Here is a 25,120-nt window from a genome sequence, read left to right as displayed (position 1 = left end):
TCTTCAACCGTATATTCATTCATTCGCACGAGCGTTTGTACTCTCAACAACTCAACAGCGAAGCAGAAAAATCAACACTCGTTGGTGAATGTAGTATTTGCATTTCGCAGCGACCGAACAGACCGAACAACCGAAGTGCCAAGTAACAACAACGCGTAGCGCTGCGCGCGCTGAGCGTTCCCCAACTACACACAGCGTGGGGCTAGCGTATATTATGAGCAGCGCACAATTGCATGGCGCTGTGTTTGAATGTAGCGGGCGGCAGCGGCAGCGGCGTCACTCTCACTGCTTCTGCCGAGATCGCTGTCGCTGTCGCTGTCGCCGGTGCCAATATGCTGTTGGTGTATTGTTGAAACTGCTTCCCAACGCGTTGGCCCCAATTGATATGCTGCGCTCGTTGTTTATGTTTTTTGGGGTGCAGTCAGTGCACAGTGTGCTGATGAATGGCCCAATTGGCTAAGAAAATTTACGAATTGAATTTGTAAAATTTCTGGTACAAAAAATGGAATATTACTTTAGCTAGAAGTTCGAAAATTGATATATCGGGTATTTTGGGTCTAGTAGAAGGTCTAGACTGAGCTAATTTACTTTTGTCATTTTATTGAGATAACTCACACATCTTCCGATATATTTGGCAAACAGTCATCTCTTGTATAATAAGGAAATTCATTATATGTAAATATTTAGTATATGCGAGCTGTAGTAATTCGATTTTATCACTTTTCTCATTTAACTGCAGTAAGTAAGATACTAGTTATTTTACACAGTACTGTGCTGCCGGTTCTTCACAAAAATATCTTATTGATCCAATCGATGCAGCATAATAGTTCACTACATTCTGTTACTCTCGACTACTTTACTTCCTTTTCGCCTTTTATTAACGCTTTAAAAATCAGCAGGATGTTCGTAACTAATATGCCTTAGCATTACATTTACCTGTGTCTGAGATATTATCGCTCCCTCCTTGTTAGCACGCGAATGCTTCTAACACCATCGTTATTCGCCCTGTTTGCCACTAGGAAAGCGCTGTAATGTCTATTATGGTTGCTCTATGTTGTTGTGTGCAATTACCGCACTGGTGTGTAGGTGTTTGACAAACATTATATTGTAGGAATCATCAACACCATCAGCATCACTGTCGCAATTACTGTTGCACTCCATTTTGATAATGCTATCAGTTTTAAGAGCACTCAATGTCCGCGTCCTTTCGCCCGACAACAAGCAACGTACTCATTTAGTATTTAAGCTTCCTTGTTAAATACTTGAATAATTTAAAATAATTTTCAAATTTCAATTAATTTTTATATGAAAAATAATACGAAAATGTAGTTGATACTTGAAAACAGTATTTGTATTGAAGTACACAGGCATATTTAATATACAATACATACTTATATACAATACTATACAATAGTAAACCTACTTCAGTACTGAGTACGCGTATACTTAAGGATCAATATTTAAGTGTCCGTTTCTGTAGTGGCCGATAACGATTTATATTTTGCTTCCTGTTTTGAAAATGTATTTATATTTTTAAGCATATTTTTAACTTTGAATGGCGGCTGACATAACATTGGTCTGCGCAAAAGTATGTTATGTGAAATATATAAATACAATATATAATTATCCGATAAAGTATTTTGGTTTGCTGAAATTGTGGAATGAAGAGAATACGTATCATTTGATTATGCAGAAAGCACGACTGTGGGATTTTAAAGCATTCAAAGCGGCAATGCGCTTATGTAAGCTATGCCCTCAAAAGTCGGATCTATATAAAGACGTAACTGGAACGAATTTTTCTCCAACCAAGGTTTGACATCTCGGTAGCAAATATTTGAGGTAATAGGTATTCTATCACGTAACTAGCCAACAATGGAACTGTTACTCATAGTAATAGAGAGCTTTGAGAGGTAATCTTTTTGTAGCTACATTTCTGTGCCTTTTTGCATGAGATTCTAATGAGGTCTGAGAATTGTTGAACTTCATCTATAGATCGTTAATTCGTTAAAATTAGAAAAATTTTCTTTACGAGAAAATTATTGCCTCGTATCTTGTCGCGAAATCCGAGCGTTTTTCGGCAGTCGCTCACTTCAATTTAATGAATTGTATTCGATAGCGTTCGTCATTAATGGTTTCAACCGGCTTCAGAAGCTCATAATATATCAGGTGCTTTTGTTGCCACCAAATAAAGAGCCTTTTAACAAACCTTGCTAAATTGGCAGAGCCGTTTTAGAGTTCGTGTGACGTTTGATCTCCACATGCCAAATATAGTGTCTGTTTAGCAGCTGTTTCTTTACGTCAAGTTTTTTTGAAATCACGGCTACAGAATCATTGAAAATGTTGAAGAAGTGTTTTTGGCAGTCAACTTTATTTGTGTGGCACAAAGCATTCAGTGAAGACTCAGTTAATGACAAAAATGTTAAAGAAATAGTGATTGTAGTAGTCGTCGTGTTGGCACCAAAGAGATAGTAGAGGACTTCAACATATCTTATGGATCGACTTGAACACATTTCAGTTAATGTTTTGGGTATGAAGCGTGTCAATGCTAGACTCGTACCAAAAGACCTTAACAACGTTGAGTAGAAGTCCGCAAAAGAGATGCTTGACAACGTAAGTACCTGAGGACCCTACATTCATCAAACACATGGTTTTATGCATATGACGTCGAAACTGTCGAACAATCTATAAAATGGCGCTCTAAATACCGAAGCCGAGCCGAAACCGAAATAATCAAAAGTCGCTGAAGGCACCAAAGGCCAACACAGCCGATACTTATGACAAGTGTATAGAAAATTGAATTAAACATAGCTATGCTTGTATGCGCTCGAAATGAGCCTATTTTGATTTCGATAATAAAGATTTGTATTAAAATACAATTTTTTTGTTAGTACGGGTCAAATTTGGTCAGACGGTAGACCTAACTAATATTTTTAAAAACATTCGACCGTGTGATTTAAACCATTTGGTAGCAGTTACGTCATCTTCTGAACTAAACTGCTACTGAACATTTCTTAGAGGGCTTCTAAAGAGGGCTTCTTAAGAGAGCAGTTAAAAAAAATCATTAAAAATTGTAAATTATATATATTTTTTCAATATCCGCCTTTTTTATTATAATATATGTAAGCCAATTACAACCTAATAGCAGGTATTATACAATTCAGCACATATGCGAGTATAGGCATATATATAATATATATGTATATGTATATATATGTATGTATATGTAAATCATCCGTGTATTACTCAATGAAAACTTCATTTGCTGACACTAATTGCGACTTGTCACTGAAAAATAAAAATAAAAAAAATTCCAGAAATAATGCGCCAAGGTCACTTACTAGCTCTGCTCCTCGCTTATCTCAATGACAAAAACGCAGGCAAAAACAAGAACAACAAACCACAGCAGTCACCTTTGTAATACGCTGCATTGACATTTAATGGCAATGCTATCAGTATCAATAACTTCATTACCGAGCGACAAAGTGAAATAGCGAGTAAAGCAAAATATGTAAAAAAGCAAAAACCAAAAACAAGAAAGTCACTATCAGCGTGCAGCAAATAAAAATTAAATCAATAACTAATTTGGTTTGCTCACTTGGCTTGTTTGTTTGTTATGTTCGGTGGCGCGACCTCGACCCACTACCCGCATGCCCCCTCACCAGCAATTACAGCAGCGTCTCACAGCTAATGCCGTTGCAGTTGTTCCCATTTTCTAGTTTTTTTTTGTTGTTTTTCTAACACGCTCGATATCAATTTTTTAGCCGCCAGCGCAAAGCGTCGCATGCTGCATGCTGCTGCAACACGCCAAAGCAACAATAACAACAACAACGCATGCAACGTTAGCAGCCTTTCATCAGCAGTGGTTATCGTTATCTACCTGCTGGCTGACAGCGCTTACCCGCCTGTCTGTCTGTCCGTCTGTCGCTTGGCTGCTGTTATTACTTAGTTGCCTCATTGACTTGCCGACTGGCTGACTGATTGCCTGATGCGCTGACTCAGGCGGCAGCAATCATTTATTTATATGTAACTAAGTGTATTTATGTGCATCTACATATGTACGAGTGTGTGTTTGTATTTGTGTTTGTTTGTGTGTGTGCGTGTGTGTACAGCTGCTTGCAATGACTTTGTCACGCGTTGCCTGTCGCCATTCTATCTTTATCTGCCCGTGCGAGTTTACGTGCATGTCGGCCACATCTTCAGTCGACAGCAATAAGAACAGCAACAACAACATCCACAACATGCAACTAATTGCGTTACACTTTTATCAAAGTCTTTGCCATTTCTTCAATGTTTGCCTGTTTGTTGTTATTTGTTGTGGTTATTGTTATTGTTATTGTTATTGCTGGCTTTGTTTTTTAGCATTCCGCTGTAGCTGGATCTTCGCTACGCTGGCAAATTCAATTTAAATTTCTATAAAGTGTTTTGATTTTATTGCTTGCACTCAAAGATAATTTATTGCTCTTTGCACTCGATAACTAAGCGCTGAGTAAGTAAGTCAAGTGTAGATCTAGTTACATTTACACACATACTTACATATGTATGTAGCATGCATATGTGTGGGGAAAATATTTCAAAAGTAATTTTATTGTGCTATAATTAGCCGTCACATTTATTCTCTGTCAATCAATTAAGCTGCAAATGCATACAAAACAAAAAAATTGGAAACAAAGTATTAGAATAATTAAAGAAAATAGTTTTATACAAATGACTCACAGTTTTCTCTACTGCAAAGCGAGCATATTTTATTGAAATACCTGACTAGCTTATCAGCAACTACTTCCTTCCATACTTATTGCATATTTTATATCCTGAACAGGGTATATTAAGTTTGCCACGAAGTTTGTAACACCCAGCAGGAAACGTCGGAGACTCTACAAAATATATACATAAATGATCAGCATGCTGCGCTGAGTTGATTTAACCATGTCCGTCTGTCTGTCCGTCTATTTGTATATATACAAACTAGTCCCTCAGTTTTTCGATCGATCTGACATTTTGCACCTCTTCTTTGCTCACTAAGAAGCTGCTTATTTGCCAGAACGGCCGATATCGGACCACTATAGCATTTAGCTGCCATATAAACTGATCAAGCGTAATCAAGTACTTTTATGGAAAACTTTTTTATTTGATGTAATATCTTTACGAAATTCGGAATGAGTTATTTTCTAAGGCAACAATGTAATATCCGAAAAAAATGTTTAGATCGGACCACTATAGCATATAGCTGCCATACAAACTGAACAAGCAGATTCAAGTGCTTGTAAGGAACTTTTGTATTTGTGAAGGCTATTACTTGTATAGCTTCATTGCAACCGAAGTTAACGTTTTTTCTTGTTCTTAGATACAAAAATATATGCACTTGTCCAATAGACTTTGTTCATATAACGCTTTTCTTACTTATTCTTTTTGAACAGCATAAGTTCTTAAACGGTTTTAAATTCCGTGTTGCACCTATAAGATGGATCTTGCAAACTTCTTCTCACACATCGTTTTTTTCCTTGTCACTAGAGTATAATATATTATAACTCTAATACTTATCCACTTGAAATTCTGAAAAAACGTCATTTTAGTAAATGCTATCAGATCACTCTATTTGTCATTCCACTTGGGAAAAGACGGCTTCATTTAGACGCTGAGTTTTTGTCAGCATCAAACTTTTAATATTATTTATATATACATATATATTATATATTTAATTCCGTACTCCATTCTGAGTGGCTTAAAAGTCTAAATTGTCAAAATCTTTTTTTTTCGTTCAATAATTGGCTAATATGTATAATATATCAAAGGAGGTCGTGTAAACATTTCAAGTCGATCGGTTCAGCTGTTACGGAGAAACTTTTCTCAACGACTCTGAAAACAGCGTTTCGCGATTTAAAGTTTTGACAGGCGATTACTCTTAGCTAAACATTTTTTACAAATACACGCATATATCCAAAAATATTTGCTGTATCCACTTTTCGAAAAATATTTTCAAATATAGTATGCAACATACATTCGTTAAATATCCAAAACAAAAGATTATTTAAAATTCACGCAAGACAAATATAAGAAATATGGTTACGTATAAGTATTTATTTATTTAATTTAAGGTAATATAATTTTAAATAATTTTAGTACTTATAAAATATAATAGTACTAGTAACAGACAATTCCTCTGGTTATGTGCGAATATAGCAGTAGAAGCCAAGATATAAACTCAGACTTCATGTACAACCCTGCTCAGTTACTAGAAATGAATATGGTTCTCAGTAAATTTTGCTGCGACGATTTTCAGTGAGTCTTTATTCAGGAATTTTTTAAAATGTTTTGTAAGTTTTAAATTTAACGGAATTTTCTTCAGACTTTGTAAGAAATTTTGTTTGAGTTCTTACTACTACTAGCATTTGCAGTATATACGATTTTTTTGTTTAAGTTAAAACTACTTTGTTACCTATTCACACCGCTAAAGTTACTATATTACACTATGTCACTGGCCTTAAATAATTTAACGAAGCTTTATATATGTATGTTTAAAAGGTATGTACTAGAGACTAACTATGGTATAAGCGCATTCAATCCGCTGTGATTAATTTACCGTATACCAGCTATAACAGTATTTTTTAGTGTATTTTTATATTTTTGTCTAGGTATACACAGACTGATGGCTATCAACCACAGCACTTTACTACACTCACACTAATTACGAAACTTTCCTAGTGATAAACAAAAAATGTTCTGCTTCGCCGACATATACGATATACTTACAACCGAAGTTGTTTTTTTTTTTTTTTGACGTGATTCGGTTCATTGTACTATCTTGTCAGGCGGCAAAAGTACGGGTAGCTGCTTGACTCGTGCCTCTTGGCTTGTGGCTTGTTGGTATCAACTGGGTTTCGCTGGTTATTTTCGACTTTGCGAAAAATTTCGCACATTTCAATTAATTATTTAAAGGCACTTTCGTTCATTTAACCACTAATTAAAGAGTGCCGTTAAGCGTGTGCGGGTGACAGGACTTATATGTGCGTCGATCAAGTTAGTAATTTATAGTTGTGCGAATGCCGGTAGTGTTTGCCTGTTTGCCTGCATTAAATTCGCTTTCATGAACTTCTGATACGGTTTAAACCAGTACAAATAGCAGGCAGTGTAATGACCGCCTAGCTGCTTATCTATATCTAGTATTAACCAGCGCCTTAAGATGCTTGACGTTATAATTAAAGCTATTAAGTAAATAAACTAAATGCACATGGTCAGTGACTTGCTATATACACAGAATATAGTTATATATGTATATATCACAGTGTGTGTGTAATAATATAATATTATGTTTACTACAAAGCGTGAAGCATCGTTGGAGGTTTCGACAGAAGAGGTTTTATTCACTAGTGAATACCAAAAAAAAATTTTTTTTGCATATACTCGTATATCGTATGTACATACATACATATATTTGAGAATATTTTCCGAAAATTTTAAGTGGATGCGGCAAATAGTTGCGGGGATAGCAACTTTGATAATAACTTCGATTTTTTTAAACACTCTAAAGTATAAATTTTGCAAAACTTTGAGTAGTCCTTCGATCAGTGTCTGCATTCATCTATAATAATCATTTTTTTTTTTGGTTTTTCTGACATAATTTTAAGCATAAAAATCGCTTTTACCGCCAGACACCTTTTTTCGGACGTACCCCTGAAGATCGGCTACGGCATCAAGGGAACACAAAAGTTTTCAAAATAAATCGCCGATCATTAAAGTACATTAAATTGTGTAAATTAACAGTAATTAAATTTCTTTTTTAATGAAATGCCTTTTCAAAAAAATAAAATAATATAATAAAATTTTTTTACTTGCAAGTGAATATAAACCCTTAAAGCATTTTGCATACCTACAAATAAGCACACATACATATATTTATATAATATATACACAGCTTTATGCACATAATTAAATTAATAGTTATTGAGTTCACACTTGGCACCCAAGCTATAAATAAATCTCGAATCTCCAGCAGACAAACACATAACCATAAAACAAAAAAGTGAGGGGAGAAGGCCGAGCATGCTTCTAAGTATTCTAAGTGACGGCAGCGCACAGCCCAGGAGACAAATTATGTGTATATGTATTTATGTACTTATGTATGTGCTTGCATATGTACAAACTTTTCAGTTTCGTTGGCGTGGGGCACATCACGTCGCAGCGTTTGCTGTCAAGCAATTTATTTTAAATCTTAAATATGAAGCGTCTGCATAAATATTACCAAACACCTTTAAATGCTTTTTTGGGGGTCCAGCCCACAAGTGCGTGCCGTTAAGTGGAGCGCTGCAGATGCGCACATACACATAGTTGTATGTATGTATATTGCGAGCGCTCCAATGATGCGCGCTAATGCCGCATCCTTAGCGAAAGTGCGCTGCCTTTAATGTTACAGCTCATCTGCATGATTTTGAGTGTCTTCTTCTTGGTGACGATGGTAAGCACGATGATGATGTTGTTGCTGTTGATTATCATTATGTAAACGACGTTGTAGTTGAAGAAATTTAGAAATCTTGTTTGCGCTGCTGCCGACATCAACGATGCTTGACAATTTTGCAGGAATAGATTATAACCCAGCAGCAAAATGCGGCAGTACAATATTTTTTATAGTTTTCGTGAAGTGAACTGGTCATAATTTGTAGGACGGTGCAGTTTAGTTGAAAGTATTAATTATATATATATTATATAACTGAAATCTTATTGAGCAGTGAAATTTATAGAAAATAATGTTTGGAGAAAATAATACTCTCTTTTAAACTAACATTTTAGCTAAATTTAGCAACACCAAGTTATTTTGACGGGAATTTGAAATTAATTTTAATTTTATCGACCTAGTTACAAATATAGCACTTTTGAACTAGTTCGTTAAGGACCAAACCACAATTCTCCTTAGTAGGTGCTGACAAAAAGGTTTTCTGCTATTTTTGCTATAAGAAATGTACCTGCTAATGGCTAAATTCAAACCATAAATCAAAAAAAACCAACTAACTGCGGAGAACCCCGTGACTTTACAATTTGTCTAAAATAAAATTAAATAATGTGAGAATGCAGAAACTATATAAAATGCAGTCAGAAATGGTAAACTTTTTTAGTCTGATACTGAGTTGGTAAATGTGTGACCTTTTAATATATAAATATAAATATTTAAGTATAGTCTTGTGTATAGGTTTCATTAAGTATAGGTTTCACTAAAGCTTATCCAAAATTTTCATATGTAAAAGTAACCAAATCTCAAAGAAAGTGCTTATTATGAGTAAATATTTACATATACATATACAATATAAAACATATAATTATATATAATACAATATTTACATATTTATATTTTAAATTAAAATCAAAAAAATCTTCAGTTTTTAATAAGTTGCTTTGGTTAGATTAGTAGGTAAAAATATACAACGACTTTTTTATTAGTAATTAAAAACACTCTCACAGCGTTTATTGCAGCAACTAGTTCAGCAATTGGTTTAATAATAACTAGTCAAAATGTGCAACGATTCATTTAAGCCCCACAGTTGAACAATCTATACACCCACACCGCTTTAAAGGCATGCACATTTGCATCAAAGCGCAACAGCGTCAACTATATTTTATACACCATACACCGGAACGAATGACATTAGACGAAGGCTGTTGCTGGTTCCGACGCTGTCACTTCTACTGCTCTTATACTAAACACAACTGACGTTCAAGACGCTGCATACCCGCTATGTTGAAGCAAGTGCATACAGATATACACCATACATATAAAGCAATATATTTATATATGCATATATTTGTGTGTTTGGTGTTGAGGATCAGCAGCTGCTTAAACACACTGACTGAGCACCGGCAGCGCTGTGACTTTGCACTCCCAAATCACGCATTTGCTGAAAAATATGCAACTATGTGTGTGTGTGTTTGTGTGAAGTTCTATATATGTACGCAGTTGTGGGTATGCGCCGTTTTCCATTTAGGATTCTCCCTGTAGTTGAATCTTGTTGATGCTTCTGTGGCGTTTATGTCGCTTTTGAGTGCAATAAGTGTATCTGTTGCTGTTATACCGCACACAAGCATACATACATACATATAAGTAAACAGGCACATATATGTTTGTATGTATTTTTTTTTATATTATTATTGTCTTTTATTGTAATGTAGTTGGATTTGGCAGCAGCGGGACACACGCTGTGATTTGATTTCATGCTTTCTATATTTTTTATTTATTTATTGGAATATGTGTGTCTTTGTATGTGTTTGTGTGTGTGTACTTACATATGCGCGTATTTATTATGAGTGCTTGCAGGATTTGTTTTACCCCACTCAGTGGGTTCATCGTTTGATGTTGTCTGCTTGACTCTCAATTTATTTATTTTTTATTAACACAAGCTGGCGCGTTCGCATGTGTAGTTCTTTAAATTTAGTGTATATTTTGATTAAGTTATCAAAAATATTACCATTTATTGCAGTAAATAAGCTCATATTCAACAGCATAACTTAGAAGTGAAAGAAAAATAAGATTTTAACTGGTTTGCACACAGCAACATAAAGGTGGAAGATGAGTGTATACGGAGAACAGTAGCAGGATAGCTAAGCAATCCTTGGTATCAGGCAAGCTTCAACCTGATGCATTGTTTCTGTAGTCAAGATTTGTTGAAAACAAATAAAATTAAAAACACTAAATTCTGCCACACCTGCAGCAATAGTACATTACGCAGGTGCATTTCTTATAACATAAAATTGTATTAAAATATTTTTATCGTGACTTTGAACGCTCAGTTTGTATGGCAGCTATATGCTATAATCGTCCGATCTGAACAATATATTGTGAGATTATTGCGCTGTTTTGGGTAATAAGCTCTGCCAAATTTCGTTATGACATCTAGTCAAATAAAAGAGTTTTCCATACAAAAACTTGAATTTGAACGTTAAGCTTGTATGGCAGCTATATGCTATAGTTGTGCAATATCGACTATTCCGACAAATAAGCAGCTTCCCGTGGAGAAAAGACTGTGTGCAAAATTTCAGAATGATAGCTCAAAATATGAGTGACTAGTTAGAATAACTTGTCAAGCTTAACACATTTTATTTGAATGCGATTTTAAGACATCTAACCAAGGTAGAGAACTCTGCTAATGCTTTTTGCGAATTTTACACCAGATGGCGCTCATGAAGAAATTGCAGACATAAACCAAGAAATCAATATTTTAGTAATATATGGAAAATATAACGGACTTATACAACTTTTAACAATTTGAATCCGCAAAGCACGCGAAACTTTGTGATTACTATTATTTTCTGAACAAACCACATATTTTTTATAGTAAGCAGAATCATATTTGAAAACAGCGTTGCAAATAGTAAAAATAAATGATATATCAGATACATGAAATATTTTTCTATATAATGCTATTATTATTTCATTTCACTAAGACTATTTTTATGTAAAGGGTCTCCAAGTTAGTGAATATCGCAGCGATTTCTTAAAATAATTGCCTTAACGTAACAATAAACGAAAATATAAAGAAATAATTATTAGTTTACTTTAAATTTAAATTTCGTTACAAAAAATTTTTTTTTTTTTAAATGTTCGCTAATTCCTGTGGATTTTCGTAACCATTACTACAAATTAACGTAACATTACTGTGATGTAAAGTATTTACATTGCATGAACATAAAATGAAAATTCACAGCTAGATATGTATGTTATTTGAAACAAAAAAATATTCATAATAAATTTAAATAATAATTTTAAATAATTATAAATATTATATAATACTTGATTGTAATTATACAAAACTATTACTTACCACCGCAAAAGCAGACATACGCGTAAATAAAACACTTTTATAGTCAATTATGATACATATAAATTTATACTTTATTTTTGAATAGAAATTCATTTTGAATTATTTCTATTATGCATGTTTGTATGTATGTAAGAAGGCTTTAATTAGAGTTAACACACCACAAAAATAATTTGCTTGAATTTTTGTTTAAATTTTACCGAAAATGTGCGTGACTGCTTACTTTCGTATATACATCATTATGAGTATTACATAACAAGAATAAAGTGACACCTTAAAATACTTGGTTAATATTTAAAAATTATTTATTTGCTTTAAGGTGCCGTTAGGAAAATGATAGTCTAGTTACAGGACGTTTAGTGAAGGTCACACGAAATATATATATCTTAACTGCTTTAGGCATTGAAAATGAGTTTTAATCAAGTAATATTGTATGCAAATATATGTACATATCTATAATAAGGTGGGTAAAAAAAACGAATATTTTTTTAGCTTGGTACTCTGAAAAGTACTCTAAAAAATATTGCAGTTTCTTAGACTCCACTAAGAATGTCTCTCCAAGTATGAGCTCTTAATTGTAACGGAAAGCTCCTCCGCCTTACAGTTTTCTCTGTTTTTGCTCTGTACCAGATAGAAAAATTCAAATCAAGCTTACAACTACTTGCAAAATATCTAGTTTTATAAGTTTTGTTGAAAATTGTGTGCTCTACAAAAAATCTCTTGCGATTTTTTCGTAAACTTAACCATTTAAAAGATATAACCATTTGAAATTTAATGATTTTAAAACAATTTTTTTTCTAATGAGTTTTATAACTCAATGAAAAAATAATAATTTAAAACTGCAAAGCTTATGGCTTTATATGAAATTTACTGCGCCAAAAAAATGCTCTCTTACTCTTTACAGATTACCAAGCGAAAAAAAGTATTAGATTCTTTTTTATCCACGCTAATATATAATATATTAAACTGTGTTACAAAATTTTAAATAACTTTAACTAAATTTTTTTAGTGTAAAGCTTTCTTAAAAATTAGTTGAATTATAAAAAAAAATTCGAAATATTAAAGAATAAGGTATTAAAAATATGCATGAAAAATATGAATTTATAACATTTGTTTCTTTAAGGCTTATCAAATTTTTTTTATAATTTTGAGGTCTAAAAATATATAAAGCTTACAACATTAATTAAAAAAAGCATCGACGCAAATACACATACTCTTTAGTGTTTAATTAGTATAAAGGCTGCTTATGCAATTATTTACAGTTTTAACAAGCAGCAGGCTGTCTTCATATCTAGATTTTTGAATTTATATCGAAATTACTTTAATATTAAATACTTTTTGCCACTCAAAATCTATGCAAATTTCTAATTCGACATTTTTTCATAATTAATAATTTTCAATATGGTGCCAATGTATCTAAAGTAGTGTAAATGTTCCAAATATTTATGTATAATGTTATGTCATAGTCAAATGTAATGAATACGTACTTGCAAGATTGCCTATAATTATTATAAAATATTTCTTCAATTTTAGCTTTTTTTTTCTTTAAGCTGCACTCAATTAATTATAAGGTACCAATGTGTTATTTTTATTTCGCTATAATAGTATTAGTATCACTAAGCACATATATAAATATTTTTACATAAGTAGTCTAATAAAAATTACTTTGTAAATGATTATTACAAAATTTCCAGTTTGAACAGTAATTTTCTTTAAAGAAGGACTGCGAGATTAGAGCAAAAATACATAGTAGTTACACATTTCTAATAATATATGCTTAATCACCACGAAAAATAATGAAACGATAAAAAATTCTAATGCCCAAGCGTTGGGTTGGAGCTATGAAATTTTAAAAAAATATTTTCACTTTCGCTTGCTAAAAAATTTCAATGAAATCTCACAGAATCCACCGAATTCGACAAAATTTCGACTTAATTATTTTGAGATCACGGAGAGGAGCAGATCAAATTTTGTGGTAATGTGGCCCAAACGATGGAGCAAGCTACAAAATTATCAATAAAATATTTCCGCCTGTCAATAAATTTATGCAACACCTTAAAGAGCCCAACGAATTCGACGAAGAAGTTATTTATTTCTTGGACCCAGTTAGAACCAGTTTAAAAATATTACTTAAGTGATTTTCGAGATATTTCAAAAAATCTTTTCGGCAGCGGCTTGCTTCTGGGCGTCTGGGAGAACTTTCGAAATTGCCGACATATTTTGATTTTTTCTAAGCAGCCAGATAGTTGTGGGTGACACGACTTTTTGCTAAAAATGTTGCCTATTTTAAGGGGCATCTTCCGCCAAATACAAAATATGTCGTAACCGTTTCCGCTTTGTACTCAGCTGAGCGTGTATTTTACAATATTAGCGGAGAAAAAATTTAAATTAATTTATTTTATATAATTCTCAGTTAGAAGCAGCTCAAAATTTTTAATGCGAGGTTGTTGTCAAAGCGATGCAGCAGGCTATGAACTAACCAAGATATTACCATTTCAAACTACCAAACATTTTTCGAATGAAACCCCAAAGAGCCCACCGAACTACACGCAAAAGTTTACTATTTTACGTCCATGAATAGAACACGGTCAAAAATTTTAATAAAGAAATGTCGCGTGGCTTCTGCTGCCATTTGCAAAAATCAAATATTCATCTCCGCTCTGAGCGCAATGGAGCGTGTAGGTTAAAACCAGCGGAAGTAAAATTAAAACTAATTTTTTTTCAGCTCTCCGATAAAACTAGGTAAAAATTAAAATTTTTATTTATTTCTTTTAAGTTCTCAGATATGTTTACCCAGCTCAAAAATTTTAATGCAAGCTTATTGTCATAACGATGGATTAGCAATAGAATATGCTTGTTTTTTTGTTGAAATGGCTTTAATTACATTTATTATATAATATTTAAAAAATTGGCATCAGTGATCACCTAAGCGCCGGTATATTTTGAGGCTATTGTGTAATAAGTTAAGGTCTTTTTAACAGTTTCAAATTTTCTACAACAGAATTTGACTAAATTTGATATTCGATGATATAATTACGGCTTTAAACTATTTTTCAAACATACTGAACTTGTATACCATAAGTTCGAGTAATCATAAAAATCATATATTTTAACGTTATAAAAAATATAAACCATATTATTAAGCACACTTACGAAAATATTTCAACGTTATTTTCTTTGCTTTTTTGTAAATTAATCTAAACTGCTTATTAGTTTTTTTTTTTTTGTTTGTTTTATGTTCCTGCTCAATTATAGCATTTCTGTTTATTTTCAACTTTCATCCACATTTTTTTTTTATTTTACACTTTTTAATTTGTGTTAATTAATTTATTTTATACAGTATGTCTTACTTATTATTTTAGTTATTTTACAAGAATATTTATTATACACAAATTAAGAAAAACATTTAACTAGTTAAGTATTACGGTTAATAATTAAAGTCATATGTCAGTTATAGGTTTAGTAATGCACACAATAATAATTATAATTATAATGCCACTGTTCATGCCCCAAATGGCTTTTACACTTTATAATGTTTCCACTTTTCACTTTGTTCATTATGAATTTTCGCTTTTCCTCTTTGGCTTAGGCTATTATTATATGAATAGATTAAAGTTTGTTCTTAATATTCTACATTTGAACTTAGAATGCTAAAAATGTGTGATTTTGTTAAGCTTCTGGTTCTCAATAAAATTGTAACATTTCACAGTTAGTTTGCTATAATATTTCGCATAATTTCTTTTTTAATACATTTAGATTATGACTGGTGCTTTACAAATCCACACATATAAAATGACATTTTTGACAGTTGCGTTAGCTGTCAAGCAGGTGCTGGTTGTTTTTGTTTTTGACTATTTTTGGATTTGAAAACAAATTTTTTTAAATACACCGCAGTTGCTTTTTTTGCAATTATTTTTTAAAAATTAGCTAGTAATTTGTATGATATTTTTCGAATGACTGTAAGTTTACTTATATATTTCGAATAACTATGTAACGCCCCAGTACTTGATCGTACATAAATATTTTTGAGTTGTAGATCACCACAATCCCTTGCGTGTCGGTTTCCAGCGCATTCACTTTGCTCGACAAATTTTCGTCCTCTGTCCTTCTTCAGTTTATTCAATCGAAAGTTGATTTTCGCCTCCATAACCAATTACCAGCCTTTATGAAGCTTCATGCGCTTAGTTGCCTTCCGGTTTAGGCAAATTCGTGTCGTACGCGCGTATAACGACGGATTGTGGCACTGCACCACCTTCCTCTTGGGAGAAAGCGTAACCGTCTATATTATAAGTTGAAGAAAATAAATATGATTAATATTGTTTGCATACAAAGTTTGAAGTTCGTAAGAGATTCCAAAGAAATTTTAAATCTAAGATCCTTTAAAGTAATTTTAAAACTCAGATATTTTGAAACTTTGAGCTGAATTCTGTTAACGTCACATTTTCCTAGCAAACAAATTATAATTCACCGGATTAATTACCCAGCATCTTTCTAATAGAATTTCTATTCTAATGCTGACAATCTGACTTTTATATAAATAAAATATTTCTCTTCAAATATTATTAAACATAATTATTAGTTTCTAACCTAATAACTGCATACAGTAAGCTTTCACTAAGTGAAAGCTTTTTTTCGTAAACTCCTTATATCATCCAAGCCTTTTATTGAGCTCAATTTATTTCTTCGCTATTTTCTATGTATATCGTTTGATAAAGATATATTTTTAGCAATTTCGCTAAGTGAAAGCTTCTTTTCATAAGCTTACTTATATTATCAAAGCTTTTATTTGTGCTATGTTTATTTCTTCTCTGTTTTCTATGTATATCGTTTGGTAAAAAAAAAAATAAAAATATTTTCCACAAATCTACAGGCCACCTACTAGGGTGTACGATTATTAAGTATACAGATTTTTAATTAAAAATTAATTTTTTTCTTATTCCTAACATTTTTCTGTAAAGCTTTCATCTATTTCTAGCTCAACTGGCTTGAAATTCAGCCTATTCTTTTAGCTTTCACAAGATTGCTACCACTTATAGCTTTTAGTGGAGTAAAGCTTCTATATTTATTGATGAGAGCTTTTAAATGTAAAATAAGCTCCGAAAGTTTTATAAAATAAAAATTTCTTTGGAATCTTTACTAAAAATCTTAGAATATGTATATCTAATATTTGAGTGAGTTGTGTTGTGCTTTCGACGCCTGAGTAAGATTTTGGTTGACTGTTAGTTGTTGATGAAAATGTTTTCAATAAATACATGAATGTTAAGTATATTATTAGTTTACATATGTATTTCTATATATATTATACAAATTGTGTTGAACGTTGGTGCTAAATTTATTATGCTTTTTAATAAAAATGAATCAAGGTTTGAATTCTTTATAAATTTTTGCAGTGTTACCTGAGGGTACCCAAATCTTAAACCAAATACTGAGATAAGTTTTCAACCTACTTAAAAATTTTCAAAAATTAAAAAATACGTGAAAGCTCAATATTTTGAGGGTGCTTTTATATGTATAATGACCGAGCAATAGGACGAGTGAAAGCTCACAAATGTTACTTGCGACAACAGCGCTTTACTGAAAGCGTCAAAAGCTTAACGACCGAGCAATGAGACGAGTGAAAGCTCACAAATGTTACTTGCAATAACAGCGCTTTACTGAAAGCGTCAACACCTTTTGAAAGTTTTTTCTAACATGGTATTATATTATGTGAAAACATGTTAAACAGCAAGAGTAATAGAAATAAAACAAAAAACTTACTTCAGCAACAACAAATGAATTGCAGAGTGAACTTGGGTCAGCGACCTAAGCATAGATTTTTAAATTAATAAGTGTTTAACTGATAAGAAAATATCCGGAAATCTATTGTATAATGCTTTAGGTTCACAGCTGTAGAAAATTAAGGGCTCGCTCAAGAGTCATGGCAAATAGTCATTAGTGATAGCTGGAGAGACCGAGTGGGGAAACATATCACGGCGCTTTTTTACTCTAGCAACACCACGAACTAATGACAAGCTTTATTGAATTAAAAAAAAAATATATATATATATATTCAAGTATATACATCAAAAATAACAACTTAACTATTCAGTCAGGTAATTATTGAGCTATCAATCTTTCAATAACATACACAAACCTTTGCGATATAATCTATTAAGGCACCTGCTGTGTCGACAATGAAGTTTCATAACAGATAGTTACCCAGAAAACATTATTGCCGATTATGGAAAAATTTTAAGCATCTAAAAAAATGTAAAAGCTTGTTCTCACAAAGCTTAATTAATGGCGATTCACGATTTTCGTTTTATGAAGTTTTAAATTAGACGAGAACCTCTCTTTTCTGCTTCCATAGGCTTCTTAAGAGTACTTTCGTGAATAAAATTTTTATTGCGAAGCATAAAGTCATTTCGTATTTTTTTACAAAATATCAGAGAGGCAAAAGTATTTGATATAGTCAAAGTTTTCACAAAAAATTTTGGGAGCAAAGCATTATTCATATAACTTAAGCCAAAAAGCTGCACAGGGAACTTTCACGGATGTTAAAAATTAATTTTCATCACTTCCAATCCTAAAACTATTTTTTGTAAAACACAAATACTAAGTGTTATAAGTTATCGCCGAAGGAATGTATTATATATCTCTAATAATAGAAACTGTTACTGGCAATTAAAAATTAGCTCATAAAAAGAAAAAGAAAATTTCTAAAAATTCTTGAAATTCATACTTTATACTCTCTGAGAATTAACAAATTCGATTCCACTTTGAGATCTTTGATAAAAAATTCGCCATTTCATTCGAGAACAATATTCTCTCGAGCACTTGAGAAGACTTGCCGTGAGAATTGAGACAATTATATAGAGAAAATTATTTTCCAGCGGAACGTTTGCGATATCGTTTTTAAAATTTAGCGCCGGTTACCTCCTATTCATCATGAATTTCACTTCATTTCAACATTTTTTAACAAAGGTTTAGTATTGCTGAGATTTGCTCACATTTTTGCTTACTGGGTGGTGTTTACCAGTGATGAAGTAAATTTATAGAATCACGCTGACTGGTCAATACTTTAATTGAATATACATTTATTGCATTTTTCTGATTTTTTCCATTTCATTTGTTGTTGTTTTTTGCTAAGCATATTAAATATTGCTTTTACTTCCACACTCTTAAAGCAAATTGTTCATTATTTTAGTAACTTTATATTTTTACCATTTCGAAGCAATTTCGTCACTGATTAAAAGTTTTCCTACTGCTAGCATTTATATGCCTACCTAAATATCTAGAAATCTTTATGAGGTAAGGTATAAGGGTGGCTAACGTAAAACATACAAACTTCACTCAACTACAAGGGAAACCCATCGTAGAGACACTGTTTTATATTATATGCCATAAATGTTGTTAACTTTTTCATAGGTTTTTATGTATTTGTACTCACGCGACAGTTCTAGTTCCGTTTCGACTCTGGTATTGGCACGACGCGTAAAAACGCTACGCAGCAGCCTCGCTGTTTCACTGAGTCTGTCGTTTTTTCATTTTTTTTTATATTTTTTTGAGATACCGAATATTTGTTTAATTTTTTTTAAGAAATCATCGTTGTGAAATCAAGCGAGCGGTTGATTGTTGTTGTTGTTTATATGCGAAAAGAAGGTAAATAAACAGGCGATGGCAAAAATGTATGCGTTTAAACAAGGATTATTAGTAAGAGAGGAGCTTTTTTTATCTCATACTGATATTGGTTGATTTTTTTTCTGTAAAAAGGTCGCGCCAATTTAATTTTGAATTGTCAGTAGAAGTGGATAAGGAGTTGTTAAAATAAAAATACTGCTTTGAAGTGTCTACGCCAAGGAAAGGAATGATTACTATGTTTAAAAAAAATTTCTTACTAAACTACTAATGTAATTAAAGTATAATTATTAATATATAAATATATGTATGACTATAATTTTAAGAGTGAGCTAGCACAATTTCTTTAAATATGAAACGAACAGTTGAATTTTCTAACACATTTGATTTTTTTTTTTTACTAAAATATTTTAAAATCAAAAATATAAAAAAAAATATAATAAATTTTTTTAACAAACAAAAATTTTTTTAAATTGTATTAACTTTTTTACTAATTTTTATTATATTTGTTAACTAATTTTTCTAAAATTTTCAAAAACTAAAAATGTTAAAAATAAATAAATAAAATTAAAACTAAAATAATTTTTTTATTTTTTGGTTCTAAAAAAATTAATAAATTTTAATAATTAAAAAAATTTTAAATTGAAATTTTTAAAAAATTTTTTTTAATGATTGAAGTTTTCTAAAACTCTTTGGATTTTTTTAAATATTTTTTTTTAATGATTGAAGTTTTCTAAAATTCTTTGGACCAAAAAATGTAAATTAAAATTAACAAATTTTCAAAAGTTAAATACAATATGTTTTTTATTTTCTTAAATTATTAAATTTTTTTAATGTTTTTAATTTTAAAATATTTTAGAAAAAATTAAAAAAAAACAAAATACATACATATACATATGTATATGTTATGGAAATTGGTCAAAACAACATTATATAATATAATAAGAGAATTTATTAATTATTGTCACTGATTAAATTTTTTTTTAATTATAAAAACAAATAAAAATTTATTAAAGCTATATTTCGCATTTTATCATATTTATAAAAAATAAACCACCACTTGACTAAAACAATTTTAAATTTTACATAAATGTTGCGACAGTAGAAACAATAAGTAAAAATATGGGGTCACGAATTATTTATGTAGGTATGTAATTAAAAAAAATGTATTTTAAGCAGCTAGGCATGCAATTATTTTTTTAATAATTTTTTTTTAAATTGATTAAGTTTAAACATGCATTTCTTAAGGAAATCACAATCAAGGGAAAATGTTTAAATTTTGCTGTTGATTATTAAGAGTTTTATGAAATTGATACTATATGTGGTTTTTCATTGATTATGGATTGGGACAAAAGTGCACAGAAGGAATTCTAATTAAGGACAGTAAAAACATGAAGTAGCAATTATGTTCACACTCAGATGTTTTTAAAAAATATACATTTTTTTAAATTTTTTTAAATTAAATTATTTTTTTTTAATTTTTTTTAAATTTTTGTTAATTTTTTTAAATTTAAAAAAAAAAAATTTTTTTAATTTTTTTAAAAATGTTGTTTAATATTTTTTTAAAAATGTTGTTTAATATTTTTTTTAAATTTTTTTAAATGTAGTATTAAGGAAACCAAGTTCTTGTAGCAAAAACTTTTTTATTTGACAAAATATCTTTACAAAATTTCGTATGAATTATTCTCCAAAGAAGCACCACAATCTCCGTAGAAATTGTTTAGATCGGATCATTATAGGATGTAGCTGCCATACAAATTGAACCATCAAAATCGTGATCAAGCCCTTCTTACACGCTTTTACGCCATAAAAAATGTACCTATGTAGGGTTTTATAGCTTCGGTGCAGCCGAAGTTGACGATTTTGCTTTTTTGAAGAATATAACGCTAATATATATAATATATATTGCAACGCATAAACAAATTCCCAATGGATAAATGATTATCAACGCACAACTTCAAATTACTAGTATAATTACATTACTGTACTACATAGAGCGAGAGGCAAGTTCGAAAATTGAATCTCTAGAGAACCAACTGCACTAATTTGTTTTTAAATTACATTGTTTATGGTAAGTTAGGCACAGCTACTATACTGCATGTGTGTATGTGTGTGTGTGTGTGAGGGTCCGTTAAATTTCCTTGTTTACTAAATGTAAGGTGAGAGGTATTCATTCCTCTGTACCAGTGTGAATGCAGATGTATTTGTATGTATGTGTGCATGTATACACATGCGGGTGTGTGTGTGTGTATTGATTTATGGCCACTGTGATTGGCTGTGCGATAAATTGCTGCCATTGCAATGCACTCGTTTATTATTTGAATGTATAAATGCAGATGTCAATCTCAACACAGCAAAGGGCAGCACGAGTCCTACACACACACACACTAGAGCAGCACTGCGAGCCTGCTTTGTGCATAGTTTGTATGTGTGGCGATGTCTTGTCACTAATGTTGGTGCGTTTTATTTGCGCTTTCATCTAATTGACTTCGACAGTGACATTTTCAAATTCAAATCACTTGCTCACAATCAACAGCGCGCTGCATTTGCCCTTGTGGGCCACTCTTTTCATGGTCAGCACGTCAAATAAGTCAGTGATTTTCGCTCATTCTACGGCGAGGTGGTGCGTTCCATTTGCGTTTAATTTGAAAATTGAACAATTTGCGTAATTTTCCGCGCGACTAAATATTCAACTGTTAAATTTTTGATGTGTTTGTTGGCTATGCTGAATGGTGCGCGATTTATATTTTCTGATTTTTCGCGCATTTGACTGCGCAGTGTTTCCTTGTGTGGTTTTTGTGTGTTCAACGCGGTTTTTTGAAATTTTTTTTTAAAGTAATTGAGTGATTTGTGAGTTATGAGCATCGTTGCAGTGAAATGTGTGTTAAAAATTTTAAATTTGTGTGTCTAGTTTGCTACTTTCTTTACTTTAGTCATTTACTTACACCGAACTATTGATCCCAGTGCATACATTGTGCTGCAATGATGCACAAAATAATTGAAAATCATTTTAATGTAATTATTAATATTGTTTTTGTTATTTTGCTTCTTTTTGAGAATTGTAATTTAGTAAACTAAATATATTGGCTTAAACATGTGAAATTTTTTCGAAGAAATTTAATTTTAATAAAAAATTTAATTCAATTTTATTAAATTTTTTGTTTTGCAGTTCGTAATAAATTAAAAATTTAATTTTAATTAAAAATTTATAATTAATTTTTTTTTAAATTTTTGATAAATAAAATTTTTGCATTAATTATTTTTATAAACAATTTTGATAAAAAAATGTTATATCAATTTTAATTACATATTTTGTTTTGTATTTAGTATTAAAATAAATTTTACTTTTAATTAAAGTTTTTGCGTTCATTTTTAATAAATAAAATTTGTGCATTAATTTTTTTTTTTTTAATTTTGATAAAAAAATTTTCTTTCTATTTTTAATTAATTACTTTTTATTTTGTATCAAGTATAAAAATTAAATAAATTAATTAATTTTTTTCACAAAAAATTGGTTGTTAAAATTTTGCGTAAATTTTTTCATATAAAATTTTGATAAAGTTGTTGAATTGCTGCACAGTTTATAGTGCAAATTGTTGAATTACTGTAAAGATTAGGCTCAAAAATTTGTTTTATGATTATTAATTCAGCATATGTTACCATACTAATAATATTTTATTTGTTGTTTTTTGGTAGCTAAGCCGAAACTTTACTGTGCGCTTAGTTAAAGATTATGAAAATAAATAATTTCTAAAAATTCTTAAAATTTTTTTTACTCGTTATAAAACTTAAAAGTTGTTTAAAAAAATTTTTTTTGTCTGTTTTAAGAATTCTTCATATATTAATTGTTTTCTTTTTCATATTCGTATTTTTTGCATAAAATTCGGCGTTTACTGTGATTGTGTTGTTTATTTAAGTGTTATTTGTTTTTTTGTTGGTGGAGATTTGAAAATATAAAATATATTTTTTTTTTAACACATAAATAGTAGCTACAACAAGAAAAACAATTAAAAAATTAAAGCATGCAAACAAAAATTTTAATTCAAAACATGCCAAAATAACCTGAACATTTATGAAATATATCGAAAACATTCAAAAACACAATTTTTCAAATATTTCAACACAGAACATGCTTGCATAGAAATTTTAAAATATTTATAAAAATTAATATACTTTTAATAAAATATTTACAAATATTTACTCAATAAAAAGTGACAAAAAAACAATAAAAAATTTAGCAAGTATTATTTTTTTAATAATAACAGGATACTATTTCAGGACCTTGTTATTGAAAAAATATTTGAAAATTTAAAAAAAAAATTATATTTTTTATAGCGTCAACATTTTTATTAAAAATGTTTGTGAAAAAAATTTTTAAACTAAATATTTTTTATTATGAAATTTTTTTCAAATAAAATATTGGTAAAAAAATTTAAATAGGTTAAAAGTGAAAAATTTTTAACATAAAATATTAGTGAAAAAAATTTTTAAACAAAATATTTTTATTGTGAAAAAGTTTTTTTGTATAAAAACAAAAAAAAAGTATACCAAATAATAATAAAAATTAGTTTTTTGTATTTTCTTATCTTGGAAAAATTTGTAGTGGCTAATTTTTATTTTACGCAAAAAAAATTTCTAAATTTTCGCATGCTTAAATTGTAACAGTCATTGCAAATATATTTTTATATAATAAAAACTGGTTAGAAAAATTGAAAAAAACTGTTTAAAGAACAATATTGCGCTAGATTGGTAAATATTTAAGCAAAAAAACATGCATCACGAAGGAAAAGAAGTATTTGTAATATTCGTATACTAAGCAATCGAATGCAAAGCATTTGGTGCAGTAGAAATACAAATCAAAATAACATTTAATGTGCGATAAAACAAAGAAACAAATTGCTCTTTGTGCAAATCAATGTTGTCACTAAAGCAGTTGAGTAGTAAAAATTATTTGTTTTTTTATTTTAAAAGAGTAAAATTAAAAAAACATATTATGAAAAATTTACTTATTTTTATTAAAAAAATTTATATGAAAATTATTTTTATAATATTATAGAAAAATTTACACTTAACGATATACCATACTAATATTTGCTATATTGCGTAGTACTGCATTAGTTTTGAAGACAAACCCAAACTGCATATTTTTATACTTTTTTTCTATTTAAATTATTTATATATTCAATGTATTTATATTTTTGAATTTATTTTTGTTGCTAATTAATATTGTTTTAAATTTTAATGTATTTTTAACTTTTTTTTTAGATTCCTTTTAATAAAATTGATTTTTTATGTTTAAATTAGCAATATATTGTCTTCTAGTTATAGATTATGTAATTAATAAATTTAGTAACATTTTTATTTTCGATTAAATATATTTTTATATATATATTTTTGTTTGTTGTTAAATTTGATTATGTTTGTATCGAATTTTTATAACTAATATGGTTTTTATTACTTAATTTGGCACTGTTTGGTATTTATATAAATTTTTTCTATTATAAATATTTTTTTATATACTTTTATACTTTGCTTACTAAAATTTTTTTTTTTTAATTTTAATAAATATAACTTTTTATGTTGTTCTTTTAAATTTTTTTTATATATACCTATATATATATTTTTTTAGTTGTTAAATATTATTATGTTTGTACAGAATTTTTATAATTAATAATATATTTTATTATTTAATTTGGCACTGTTTG

General features: G+C 29.9%; 1 protein-coding gene across 3 annotated transcripts in view; it reads right to left on the bottom strand.

Moving 5' to 3' along the window:
* Positions 1-11,848: 11,848 nt before the first annotated feature.
* The window catches only part of ATP8A (ATPase phospholipid transporting 8A1), a 94,024-nt gene continuing 80,752 nt past the window's right edge, over positions 11,849-25,120 (bottom strand). The window contains exons 14-15 of one of the 3 annotated variants that reach the window (XM_036374657.2): positions 22,361-22,392; positions 11,849-16,077 (exon numbers count right to left, since the gene is read on the bottom strand). In XM_036374657.2, coding sequence (XP_036230550.2) covers positions 15,980-16,077; positions 22,361-22,392 — 130 coding nt within the window. In that variant the 3' untranslated portion in view covers positions 11,849-15,979. Of the gene's footprint in view, positions 16,078-19,227; positions 19,311-22,360; positions 22,393-25,120 lie in introns of all 3 variants that reach the window. The other 2 variants (XM_036374654.2, XM_036374658.2) reach the window with 2 other exon arrangements.

Source organism: Bactrocera oleae, chromosome 4 (assembly GCF_042242935.1).
Source record: "Bactrocera oleae isolate idBacOlea1 chromosome 4, idBacOlea1, whole genome shotgun sequence".
Lineage (NCBI taxonomy): Eukaryota > Metazoa > Arthropoda > Insecta > Diptera > Tephritidae > Bactrocera > Bactrocera oleae.
Note: the sequence above shows the minus strand (reverse complement) of the source record. Positions and strands in the feature narration are given on the sequence as shown.